General features: G+C 55.3%; 3 protein-coding genes across 3 annotated transcripts; all 3 read left to right on the top strand.

The window, feature by feature from the left end:
- Positions 1-308: 308 nt before the first annotated feature.
- On the top strand, positions 309-2,816 carry LOC142364707 (endosome-associated-trafficking regulator 1-like). The gene is made up of 2 exons (XM_075444766.1): positions 309-314; positions 2,181-2,816. The coding sequence occupies exons 1-2, from the start codon at positions 309-311 to the stop codon at positions 2,814-2,816; spliced, it is 642 nt and encodes a 213-aa protein (XP_075300881.1).
- Positions 2,817-4,223: 1,407 nt separating this feature from the next.
- Positions 4,224-7,274, top strand: LOC142364706 (endosome-associated-trafficking regulator 1-like). The gene is made up of 2 exons (XM_075444755.1): positions 4,224-4,228; positions 6,599-7,274. The coding sequence occupies exons 1-2, from the start codon at positions 4,224-4,226 to the stop codon at positions 7,272-7,274; spliced, it is 681 nt and encodes a 226-aa protein (XP_075300870.1).
- A 3,794-nt stretch (positions 7,275-11,068) lies between these two features.
- On the top strand, positions 11,069-11,725 carry LOC142364701 (endosome-associated-trafficking regulator 1-like; the record flags this gene model as incomplete). Its single annotated transcript, XM_075444748.1, has 1 exon — positions 11,069-11,725. A coding segment is annotated over one exon (657 nt), but the record flags the coding sequence as incomplete, so codon positions are not given.
- Between the last annotated feature and the right edge of the window lie 1,037 nt (positions 11,726-12,762).

Raw genomic sequence — 12,762 nt, 5'->3', positions numbered from 1 at the left:
TCGCTGGTGGTCGCCCTTAGCCACGTGAAGCCCTGTTCTGCAACACTGATGATGGGACAAGGATGCTTCTCACCAGCTTTTCCGTCCCAGACAACATCACTTGCTGTTCCAGTCTCCTGTCCATGTATGACCACTTGCAAGCAGCTGTGAACCTTGGATTTGACCCAAAAATCCTTGGATTTGTCCCAGATGTGGCAGCCACCGCTTGCTCATCGCTGAGGCTGGGAGGAAGCAAACTAAGTGGCTCCGTCTGCGTCCTGTGCTGCGCACTGGCTGCTGTAATCCAAAGGTTACGGTGCAGGATTAGCATGGGTGTACAAAGCCCTTCCTAATCTGTGAGTCATTCCCCCCTCACTGCATTTCACTTCCCAGCAGCTCTGGACAGGCGGGATGGGTTGGCTCTTGAGTCTTCGGCTTCCCCCTTCCCCAGTTTGGGGAGGAACGGGTCGGGACGTAACATCTCAGCTTGGATTCACCAAGGGGAAATCATGCCTGACCAATCTGCTAGCTTTCTACGGTGGCATGACTGGCTGGGTAGATGAGGGGAGAGCCATGGATGTTGTCTACCTAGACTTCAGCAAGGCTTTCGACACGGTTTCCCTTAACATCCTCCTAGGGAAGCCCAGGAAGTGTGGGCTGGATGAGTGGTCAGTGAGATGGATTGAGAACTGGCTGAATGGCAGAACTCAGAGGGTTGTCATCAGCGGCGCTGAGTCTAGTTGGAGGCTGGTAACTAGTGTTGTCACCCAGGGGTCAGTACTGGGCCCAGTCTTGTTTAACTTCTTCATCAATTACCTGGATGAAGAGTTAGAGTGTACCCTCAGCAAGTTTGCTGATGACACCAAACTGGGAGGAGTGGTAGATACACCAGAAGGCTGTGCTGCCTTTCAGCGTGACCTGGACAGGCTGGAAAGTTGGGCAGAGAGGAACCTGATGAGGTTCAACAAGGGCAAATGCAGGGTCCTGCACCTGGGGAGGATCAGCCCCATGCATCAGTACAGGCTTGGGGTGGACCTGCTGGCGAGCAGCTCTGTGGAGAGGGACCTGGGTGTCCTGGTGGACAACAGGTTGACCATGAGCCAGCAGTGTGCCCTGGCTGCCAAGAAGGCCAATGGCATTCCTGGGGTGCATCAAGAAGAGTGTGGCCAGCAGGTCAAGGGAGGTTCTCCTTCCCCTCTACACTGCCCTAGTGAGGCCTCATCTGGAGTACTGTGTCCAGTTCTGGGCTCCCCACTTCAAGAGAGAAGAGGAGCTACTGGAGAGAGTCCAGCGGAGGGCTACGAGGATGGTGAGGGGACTAGAGCATCTCTCCTATGAGGAGAGGCTGAGGGAGCTGGGCTTGTTCAGCCTGAAGAAGAGAAGGCTACGAGGGGACCTAATATATGCTTATAAACATCTCAAGGGTGGGTGTCAGGAGGATGGGGCCAAACTCTTCTCAGCGGTGCCCAGCGACAGGATAAGGGGCAATGGGCACAAACTGAAGCATAGCAAGTTCCGTCTGAACATGAGGAAGCACTTCTTCCCTCTGAGGGTGACGGAGCACTGGAATAGGCCGCCCAGGGAGGTTGTGGAGTCTCCTTCTCTGGAGATATTCAAGACCTGCCTGGACGTGGTCCTGTGCGGCCTGCTCTGGGTGACCCTGCTTTGGCAGGGGGGTTGGACTAGATGACCCACAGAGTTCCCTTCCAACCCCGAACATTCTGTGATTCTGTGATTCTGTGATTCTGTGATTTGATTGGTTCCTCCCCTACCCCCGCCCCGGTCACAGCCTCACAGCAGGCGATGTCATGCGATGACATCACAGACCTCAGGGATTCCTGTTCTGCCCACAGAGGTGCCTGCTCCTCCTCTCCGCTCACTCCCGAACGCCCTGCTGATCGAAGTGGAGGGATTTCGGAGACAGCCTCTTCCCCCACGAGCGTTGCTGAGGCTGCGGAGGTTGGCACACTGCTTGTCAGTGTCACCTGCCTGCGTGACCCCGGGCTCCAGCAGGATAAGTGGGATCCTCCTGCTTGCTGCAGCCCAAAGCGTCCTGAAAAATAGCGTGGCTGCTTGGCATCTCTGGGTCAATGGAGAGGGTCTGCCCAGAATCTCAAGGCCTGGAAGATGATCATGATGAGGACTACAACGATGAACCCAGCTACTTCTGCCTCCCTGCACGTCGTCCACCACCATGCAAGAGCCATGACAGCTTGGGGATGGATGCCTTTGCGCCATGGGAACATGCCAGCCACCCTTATCCGGGGTACTCAGAGTGCACCAGGGGAGGAGAGTCCCACATGCTGCCCGAGGAGGCCACTGCGGACAGGGAGCTCCCGTCCCTGCAGCTGACCGACAACGTGCTCAGGGAGGAGAACGCCATGCTCAGGAAGGTGATCAAGAGCATGCAGGGCTCCTTGGAGAGCCAGGCATGCACGGTGCGGAGGCTGGAGAGGCAGCTGAAGGCCAGCCTGGCTAAACAGGAGAGGGAAGTCCGAGAGCTACAGTCCTTTGCCCAGCGGACTGAGTGGAGTCTCCAGTTAATGACCCAGCGGGCTCTGCAGGCAGAAAGCAACGTGGAGAAGCTGAAGCAGGAGGTCTCCATTCTCCAGCAAGAGCTGGAGAGCTCCAAGGTGGAGAACGAAAACCTGAGAGCGAGCCAAATGACCAATCTGGGGCCAGTGAAGCACAACATAGATTTCGTCGTGCAAAGCCTCCACAAGATAATACTGGGCGCAACCTGGTCCATCGGACAGCTCGCCTCTGGAGTGGAGTCGCTGCATTTTCTTGCTGACGTCCTTCAATCTACCGGCAAAATTTCCGAAGATGAAGCCTAAAAAGAGCTCTGAAATCAATTCTGTGTGGGTCCCGCAGATGAATATATGGACCGAGACCACTGATCTCCCACTACAACGTGTATTAAAACCATTTGCTCTCACGTGCTCGAATGTGTGTGTTCTGATTCATGGCTTTTATTCTTCATGGCTATACTTTTCTTGTGAGGAAGTACAAATTGAAGAGAGTGATGTAGTTTGAGCTGCTGATGCTCTGTTCTGGCACTGCAGAGCCAGCAGCCAGTGTTTCCCAGGCTCTGAGCTGCAAGGTCCAGCCGTGGTGGGCTCTGCGTAAGAGGCTGTGCCACAGCTCCGGCTGACTTGAGCTGCCGTGTCGGAGCCAGGAGGAAGCACAGCAGCACGGGACGCAGCGCTCTTCAGCAGTGTGCCCATCCCTTTCCATAGCTGTGCCAGCGAGAACCAGCGATGAGCAAACCCCTTGCATTTCATCTGCTTCTTTTGCCCCTTCTTGGTGGGGTGGGGAAGGGGAGGAGCAGAGATCCGGGTGCTGCTGTGCATGGTTTCAGTGAGCAGAAGCTCCTTAGGTCCTCCTACCTCTTTTTCTGCAGCTGGCCACCACCTGGGTCAGAAATCCAAAGTCTAGAGATTGTGCACCTGTTCCTGCAGCTGGGTAAAGGGGGGTGGTGGTGGTCAAAAACCTTGAGGGAGTTGTGAAGTTTCCGCACGTGTGAGCTGTGGCAGTGCCTTTCCTCCGCAGTCGGTGTCAGTGCGGGCTAAGGATGCGTTTGGCTTAGCCGGGCTGGCTAAGGAAGGCGCTGGCTGGAGAGGATGCCCTTCCTCTCCTGGCTGGAGCTGGCGTGGACGGGTATACCTAAACCGCCTGCCTTCGTCACCCCCGAAAGACCTGTGAGACCCTGCAGTCCAAACTCGCCATGTAATCACTGAAGATGGGTCTCAGCCTTATCCTGGCAGGGTCATCTGTGGGCATGAAGTGACCTTTCTTCATAGAGCCACAGAACCACAGAACAGTTTGGGTTGGAAGGGACCTTGTAGATCATCTGGTTCCAGCCCCCCTGCCATGGGCAGGGACACCTTCCACCAGACCAGGCTGTTCAAAGCCCCATCCAGCCTGGCCTTGAACACTTCCACGGAGGGGGCAGCCACAGCTCCTCTGGGCAACCTTCAGATGCACAAAACGGTCATCGCAGAAACTACTAAGAACTTCTTTATCACCTGGTCACCCCTCAACCTTTCTGATGAATTTAGGTTACTCACCCCAGTTTTCTGACCCCAGGTTTACCCAGGTTTACAACAAAATTTCCTGTATCTGGCCGAACTGCCCCTGGCTTGGATGCTACAGGGTGGTGAGGGGGTGGGTGCTGGCAGAGTTCAGTGCCAAAGTGCTTTTTCCTGATGGGAATTTTTAGGCAGCTGTTCACTTGGACCTCTATGTGGCGAGTTGTGTGCTACAAGGTTGCTGTCTTCCCCTGGTCTCATAACATCCTTCATCTGAACAGCCATGTTTGTGTTGCCACAGATCTTAAACTGCCTCAGTAACCTTGGTCTCTGGAGGAGAGACTGCTGCTTAATCTTCATCCCAGACATGACACTGGCAGTGCTTGCACATCACAGGTGATGTCTGGAGCTCCTTGCTTGCTGCTTTCTAGTCTGTGCTTTCGCTGGTGGTCGCCCTTAGCCACGTGAAGCCCTGTTCTGCAACACTGATGATGGGACAAGGATGCTTCTCACCAGCTTTTCCGTCCCAGACAACATCACTTGCTGTTCCAGTCTCCTGTCCATGTATGACCACTTGCAAGCAGCTGTGAACCTTGGATTTGACCCAAAAATCCTTGGATTTGTCCCAGATGTGGCAGCCACCGCTTGCTCATCGCTGAGGCTGGGAGGAAGCAAACTAAGTGGCTCCGTCTGCGTCCTGCGCTGCGCACTGGCTGCTGTAATCCAAAGGTTACGGTGCAGGATTAGCATGGGTGTACAAAGCCCTTCCTAATCTGTGAGTCATTCCCCCCTCACTGCATTTCACTTCCCAGCAGCTCTGGACAGGCGGGATGGGTTGGCTCTTGAGTCTTCGGCTTCCCCCTTCCCCAGTTTGGGGAGGAACGGGTCGGGACGTAACATCTCAGCTTGGATTCACCAAGGGGAAATCATGCCTGACCAATCTGCTAGCTTTCTACGGTGGCATGACTGGCTGGGTAGATGAGGGGAGAGCCATGGATGTTGTCTACCTAGACTTCAGCAAGGCTTTCGACACGGTTTCCCTTAACATCCTCCTAGGGAAGCCCAGGAAGTGTGGGCTGGATGAGTGGTCAGTGAGATGGATTGAGAACTGGCTGAATGGCAGAACTCAGAGGGTTGTCATCAGCGGCGCTGAGTCTAGTTGGAGGCTGGTAACTAGTGTTGTCACCCAGGGGTCAGTACTGGGCCCAGTCTTGTTTAACTTCTTCATCAATTACCTGGATGAAGAGTTAGAGTGTACCCTCAGCAAGTTTGCTGATGACACCAAACTGGGAGGAGTGGTAGATACACCAGAAGGCTGTGCTGCCTTTCAGCGTGACCTGGACAGGCTGGAAAGTTGGGCAGAGAGGAACCTGATGAGGTTCAACAAGGGCAAATGCAGGGTCCTGCACCTGGGGAGGATCAGCCCCATGCATCAGTACAGGCTTGGGGTGGACCTGCTGGCGAGCAGCTCTGTGGAGAGGGACCTGGGTGTCCTGGTGGACAACAGGTTGACCATGAGCCAGCAGTGTGCCCTGGCTGCCAAGAAGGCCAATGGCATTCCTGGGGTGCATCAAGAAGAGTGTGGCCAGCAGGTCAAGGGAGGTTCTCCTTCCCCTCTACACTGCCCTAGTGAGGCCTCATCTGGAGTACTGTGTCCAGTTCTGGGCTCCCCACTTCAAGAGAGAAGAGGAGCTACTGGAGAGAGTCCAGCGGAGGGCTACGAGGATGGTGAGGGGACTAGAGCATCTCTCCTATGAGGAGAGGCTGAGGGAGCTGGGCTTGTTCAGCCTGAAGAAGAGAAGGCTACGAGGGGACCTAATATATGCTTATAAACATCTCAAGGGTGGGTGTCAGGAGGATGGGGCCAAACTCTTCTCAGCGGTGCCCAGCGACAGGATAAGGGGCAATGGGCACAAACTGAAGCATAGCAAGTTCCGTCTGAACATGAGGAAGCACTTCTTCCCTCTGAGGGTGACGGAGCACTGGAATAGGCCGCCCAGGGAGGTTGTGGAGTCTCCTTCTCTGGAGATATTCAAGACCTGCCTGGACGTGGTCCTGTGCGGCCTGCTCTGGGTGACCCTGCTTTGGCAGGGGGGTTGGACTAGATGACCCACAGAGGTCCCTTCCAACCCCGAACATTCTGTGATTCTGTGATTCTGTGATTCTGTGATTCTGTGATTTGATTGGTTCCTCCCCTACCCCCGCCCCGGTCACAGCCTCACAGCAGGCGATGTCATGCGATGACATCACAGACCTCAGGGATTCCTGTTCTACCCACAGAGGTGCCTGCTCCTCCTCTCCGCTCACTCCCGAACGCCCTGCTGATCGAAGTGGAGGGATTTCGGAGACTGCCTCTTCCCCCACGAGCGTTGCTGAGGCTGCGGAGGTTGGCACACTGCTTGTCAGTGTCACCTGCCTGCGTGACCCCGGGCTCCAGCAGGATAAGTGGGATCCTCCTGCTTGCTGCAGCCCAAAGCGTCCTGAAAAATAGCGTGGCTGCTTGGCATCTCTGGGTCAATGGAGAGGGTCTGCCCAGAATCTCAAGGCCTGGAAGATGATCATGATGAGGACTACAACGATGAACCCAGCTACTTCTGCCTCCCTGCACGTCGTCCACCACCGTGCAAGAGCCATGACAGCTTGGGGATGGATGCCTTTGCGCCATGGGAACATGCCAGCCACCCTTATCCGGGGTACTCAGAGTGCAGCAGGGGAGGAGAGTCCCACATGTTGCCCGAGGAGGCCACTGCGGACAGGGAGCTCCCGTCCCTGCAGCTGACCGACAACGTGCTCAGGGAGGAGAACGCCATGCTCAGGAAGGTGATCAAGAGCATGCAGGGCTCCTTGGAGAGCCAGGCATGCACGGTGTGGAGGCTGGAGAGGCAGCTGAAGGCCAGCCTGGCTAAACAGGAGAGGGAAGTCCGAGAGCTACAGTCCTTTGCCCAGCGGACTGAGTGGAGTCTCCAGCTAATGACCCAGCGGGCTCTGCAGGCAGAAAGCAACGTGGAGAAGCTGAAGCAGGAGGTCTCCATTCTCCAGCAAGAGCTGGAGAGCTCCAAGGTGGAGAACGAAAACCTGAGAGCGGGCCATATGACCAACCTGGGGCCAGTGAAGCACAACATAGATTTCGTCGTGCAAAGCCTCCACAAGATAATACTGGGCGCAACCTGGTCCATCGGACAGCTCGCCTCTGGAGTGGAGTCGCTGCATTTTCTTGCTGACGTCCTTCAATCTACCGGCAAAATTTCCGAAGATGAAGCCTAAAAAGAGCTCTGAAATCAATTCTGTGTGGGTCCCGCAGATGAATATATGGACCGAGACCACTGATCTCCCACTACAACGTGTATTAAAACCATTTGCTCTCACGTGCTCGAATGTGTGTGTTCTGATTCATGGCTTTTATTCTTCATGGCTATACTTTTCTTGTGATGAAGTACAAATTGAAGAGAGTGATGTAGTTTGAGCTGCTGATGCTGTGTTCTGGCACTGCAGAGCCAGCAGCCAGTGTTTCCCAGGCTCTGAGCTGCAAGGTCCAGCCGTGGTGGGCTCTGCGTAAGAGGCTGTGCCACAGCTCCGGCTGACTTGAGCTGCCGTGTCGGAGCCAGGAGGAAGCACAGCAGCACGGGACGCAGCGCTCTTCAGCAGTGTGCCCATCCCTTTCCATAGCTGTGCCAGCGAGAACCAGCGATGAGCAAACCCCTTGCATTTCATCTGCTTCTTTTGCCCCTTCTTGGTGGGGTGGGGAAGGGGAGGAGCAGAGATCCGGGTGCTGCTGCGCATGGTTTCAGTGAGCAGAAGCTCCTTAGGTCCTCCTACCTCTTTTTCTGCAGCTGGCCACCACCTGGGCCAGAAATCCAAAGTCTAGAGATTGTGCACCTGTTCCTGCAGCTGGGTAAAGGGGGGTGGTGGTGGTCAAAAACCTTGAGGGAGTTGTGAAGTTTCCGCACGTGTGAGCTGTGGCAGTGCCTTTCCTCCGCAGTCGGTGTCAGTGCGGGCTAAGGATGCGTTTGGCTTAGCCGGGCTGGCTAAGGAAGGCGCTGGCTGGAGAGGATGCCCTTCCTCTCCTGGCTGGAGCTGGCGTGGACGGGTATACCTAAACCGCCTGCCTTCGTCACCCCCGAAAGACCTGTGAGACCCTGCAGTCCAAACTCGCCATGTAATCACTGAAGATGGGTCTCAGCCTTATCCTGGCAGGGTCACCTGTGGGCATGAAGTGACCTTTCTTCATAGAGCCACAGAACCACAGAACAGTTTGGGTTGGAAGGGACCTTGTAGATCATCTGGTTCCAGCCCCCCTGCCATGGGCAGGGACACCTTCCACCAGACCAGGCTGTTCAAAGCCCCATCCAGCCTGGCCTTGAACACTTCCACGGAGGGGGCAGCCACAGCTTCTCTGGGCAACCTTCAGATGAACAAAACGGTCATCGCAGAAACTACTAAGAACTTCTTTATCACCTGGTCACCCCTCAACCTTTCTGATGAATTTAGGTTACCGACCCCAGTTTTCTGACCCCAGGTTTACCCAGGTTTACAACAAAATTTCCTGTATCTGGCCAAACTGCCCCTGGCTTGGACGCTACAGTGTGGTGAGGGGGTGGGTGCTGGCAGAGTTCAGTGCCAAAGTGCTTTTTCCTGATGGGACTTTTTAGGCAGCTGTTCACTTGGACCTCTATGTGGTGAGTTGTGTGCTACAAGGTTGCTGTCTTCCCCTGGTCTCATAACATCCTTCATCTGAACAGCCATGTTTGTGTTGCCACAGATCTTAAACTGCCTCAGTAACCTTGGTCTCTGGAGGAGAGACTGCTGCTTAATCTTCATCCCAGACATGACACTGGCAGTGCTTGCACATCACAGGTGATGTCTGGAGCTCCTTGCTTGCTGCTTTCTAGTCTGTGCTTTCGCTGGTGGTCGCCCTTAGCCACGTGAAGCCCTGTTCTGCAACACTGATGATGGGACAAGGATGCTTCTCACCAGCTTTTCCGTCCCAGACAACATCACTTGCTGTTCCAGTCTCCTGTCCATGTATGACCACTTGCAAGCAGCTGTGAACCTTGGATTTGACCCAAAAATCCTTGGATTTGTCCCAGATGTGGCAGCCACCGCTTGCTCATCGCTGAGGCTGGGAGGAAGCAAACTAAGTGGCTCCGTCTGCGTCCTGCGCTGCGCACTGGCTGCCGTAATCCAAAGGTTACGGTGCAGGATTAGCATGGGTGTACAAAGCCCTTCCTAATCTGTGAGTCATTCCCCCCTCACTGCATTTCACTTCCCAGCAGCTCTGGACAGGCGGGATGGGTTGGCTCTTGAGTCTTCGGCTTCCCCCTTCCCCAGTTTGGGGAGGAACGGGTCGGGACGTAACATCTCAGCTTGGATTCACCAAGGGGAAATCATGCCTGACCAATCTGCTAGCTTTCTACGGTGGCATGACTGGCTGGGTAGATGAGGGGAGAGCCATGGATGTTGTCTACCTAGACTTCAGCAAGGCTTTCGACACGGTTTCCCTTAACATCCTCCTAGGGAAGCCCAGGAAGTGTGGGCTGGATGAGTGGTCAGTGAGATGGATTGAGAACTGGCTGAATGGCAGAACTCAGAGGGTTGTCACCAGCGGCGCTGAGTCTAGTTGGAGGCTGGTAACTAGTGTTGTCACCCAGGGGTCAGTACTGGGCCCAGTCTTGTTTAACTTCTTCATCAATTACCTGGATGAAGAGTTAGAGTGTACCCTCAGCAAATTTGCTGATGACACCAAACTGGGAGGAGTGGTAGATACACCAGAAGGCTGTGCTGCCTTTCAGCGTGACCTGGACAGGCTGGAAAGTTGGGCAGAGAGGAACCTGATGAGGTTCAACAAGGGCAAGTGCAGGGTCCTGCACCTGGGGAGGATCAGCCCCATGCATCAGTACAGGCTTGGGGTGGACCTGCTGGCGAGCAGCTCTGTGGAGAGGGACCTGCGTGTCCTAGTGGACGACAGGTTGACCATGAGCCAGCAGTGTGCCCTGGCTGCCAAGAAGGCCAATGGCATTCCTGGGGTGCATCAAGAAGAGTGTGGCCAGCAGGTCAAGGGAGGTTCTCCTTCCCCTCTACGCTGCCCTAGTGAGGCCTCATCTGGAGTACTGTGTCCAGTTCTGGGCTCCCCACTTCAAGAGAGATGAGGAGCTACTGGAAAGAGTCCAGCGGAGGGCTACGAGGATGGTGAGGGGACTAGAGCATCTCTCCTGTGAGGAGAGGCTGAGGGAGCTGGGCTTGTTCAGCCTGAAAAGAGAAGGCTATGAGGGGACCTAACATATGCTTATAAACATCTCAAGGGTGGGTGTCAGGAGGATGGGGCCAAACTCTTTTCAGCGGTGCCCAGCAACAGGATAAGGGGCAATGGGCACAAACTGAAGCATAGCAAGTTCCGTCTGAACATGAGGAAGCACTTCTTCCCTCTGAGGGTGACGGAGCACTGGAACAGGCCGCCCAGGGAGGTTGTGGAGTCTCCTTCTCTGGAGATATTCAAGACCTGCCTGGACGTGGTCCTGTGCGGCCTGCTCTGGGTGACCCTGCTTTGGCAGGGGGGTTGGACTAGATGACCCACAGAGGTCCCCTTCCAACCCCAAACATTCTGTGATTCTGTGATTCTGTGATTCTGTGATTTGATTGGTTCCTCCCCTACCCCCGCCCCGGTCACAGCCTCACAGCAGGCGATGTCATGCGATGACATCACAGACCTCAGGGATTCCTGTTCTGCCCACAGAGGTGCCTGCTCCTCCTCTCCGCTCACTCCCGAACGCCCTGCTGATCGAAGTGGAGGGATTTCGGAGACTGCCTCTTCCCCCACGAGCGTTGCGGAGGCTGCGGAGGTTGGCACACTGCTTGTCAGTGTCACCTGCCTGCGTGACCCCGGGGCTCCAGCAGGATAAGTGGGATCCTCCTGCTTGCTGCAGCCCAAAGCGTCCTGAAAAATAGCGTGGCTGCTTGGCATCTCTGGGTCAATGGAGAGGGTCTGCCCAGAATCTCAAGGCCTGGAAGATGATCATGATGAGGACTACAACGATGAACCCAGCTACTTCTGCCTCCCTGCACGTCGTCCACCACCGTGCAAGAGCCATGACAGCTTGGGGATGGACGCCTTTGCGCCATGGGAACATGCCAGCCACCCTTATCCGGGGTACTCAGAGTGCAGCAGGGGAGGAGAGTCCCACATGCTGCCCGAGGAGGCCACTGCGGACAGGGAGCTCCCGTCCCTGCAGCTGACCGACAACGTGCTCAGGGAGGAGAACGCCATGCTCAGGAAGGTGATCAAGAGCATGCAGGGCTCCTTGGAGAGCCAGGCATGCACGGTGCGGAGGCTGGAGAGGCAGCTGAAGGCCAGCCTGGCTAAACAGGAGAGGGAAGTCCGAGAGCTACAGTCCTTTGCCCAGCGGACTGAGTGGAGTCTCCAGTTAATGACCCAGCGGGCTCTGCAGGCAGAAAGCAACGTGGAGAAGCTGAAGCAGGAGGTCTCCATTCTCCAGCAAGAGCTGGAGAGCTCCAAGGTGGAGAACGAAAACCTGAAAGCGAGCCAAATGACCAACCTGGGGCCAGTGAAGCACAACATAGATTTCGTCGTGCAAAGCCTCCACAAGATAATACTGGGCGCAACCTGGTCCATCGGACAGCTCGCCTCTGGAGTGGAGTCGCTGCATTTTCTTGCTGACGTCCTTCAATCTACCGGCAAAATTTCCGAAGATGAAGCCTAAAAAGAGCTCTGAAATCAATTCTGTGTGGGTCCCGCAGATGAATATATGGACCGAGACCACTGATCTCCCACTACAACGTGTATTAAAACCATTTGCTCTCACGTGCTCGAATGTGTGTGTTCTGATTCATGGCTTTTATTCTTCATGGCTATACTTTTCTTGTGATGAAGTACAAATTGAAGAGAGTGATGTAGTTTGAGCTGCTGATGCTCTGTTCTGGCACTGCAGAGCCAGCAGCCAGTGTTTCCCAGGCTCTGAGCTGCAAGGTCCAGCCGTGGTGGGCTCTGCGTAAGAGGCTGTGCCACAGCTCCGGCTGACTTGAGCTGCCGTGTCGGAGCCAGGAGGAAGCACAGCAGCACGGGACGCAGCGCTCTTCAGCAGTGTGCCCATCCCTTTCCATAGCTGTGCCAGCGAGAACCAGCGATGAGCAAACCCCTTGCATTTCATCTGCTTCTTTTGCCCCTTCTTGGTGGGGTGGGGAAGGGGAGGAGCAGAGATCCGGGTGCTGCTGTGCATGGTTTCAGTGAGCAGAAGCTCCTTAGGTCCTCCTACCTCTTTTTCTGCAGCTGGCCACCACCTGGGCCAGAAATCCAAAGTCTAGAGATTGTGCACCTGTTCCTGCAGCTGGGTAAAGGGGGGTGGTGGTGGTCAAAAACCTTGAGGGAGTTGTGAAGTTTCCGCACGTGTGAGCTGTGGCAGTGCCTTTCCTCCGCAGTCGGTGTCAGTGTGGGCTAAGGATGCGTTTGGCTTAGCCGGGCTGGCTAAGGAAGGCGCTGGCTGGAGAGGATGCCCTTCCTCTCCTGGCTGGAGCTGGCGTGGACGGGTATACCTAAACCGCCTGCCTTCGTCACCCCCGAAAGACCTGTGAGACCCTGCAGTCCAAACTCGCCATGTAATCACTGAAGATGGGTCTCAGCCTTATCCTGGCAGGGTCACCTGTGGGCATGAAGTGACCTTTCTTCATAGAGCCACAGAACCACAGAACAGTTTGGGTTGGAAGGGACCTTGTAGATCATCTGGTTCCAGCCCCCCTGCCA

This window comes from Opisthocomus hoazin, chromosome 2 (assembly GCF_030867145.1).
Source record: "Opisthocomus hoazin isolate bOpiHoa1 chromosome 2, bOpiHoa1.hap1, whole genome shotgun sequence".
NCBI classification, from domain to species: Eukaryota; Metazoa; Chordata; class Aves; order Opisthocomiformes; family Opisthocomidae; genus Opisthocomus; species Opisthocomus hoazin.
The sequence above is the reverse complement of the archived record's forward strand: the minus strand, read 5'-3'. Positions and strand labels throughout refer to the sequence as shown.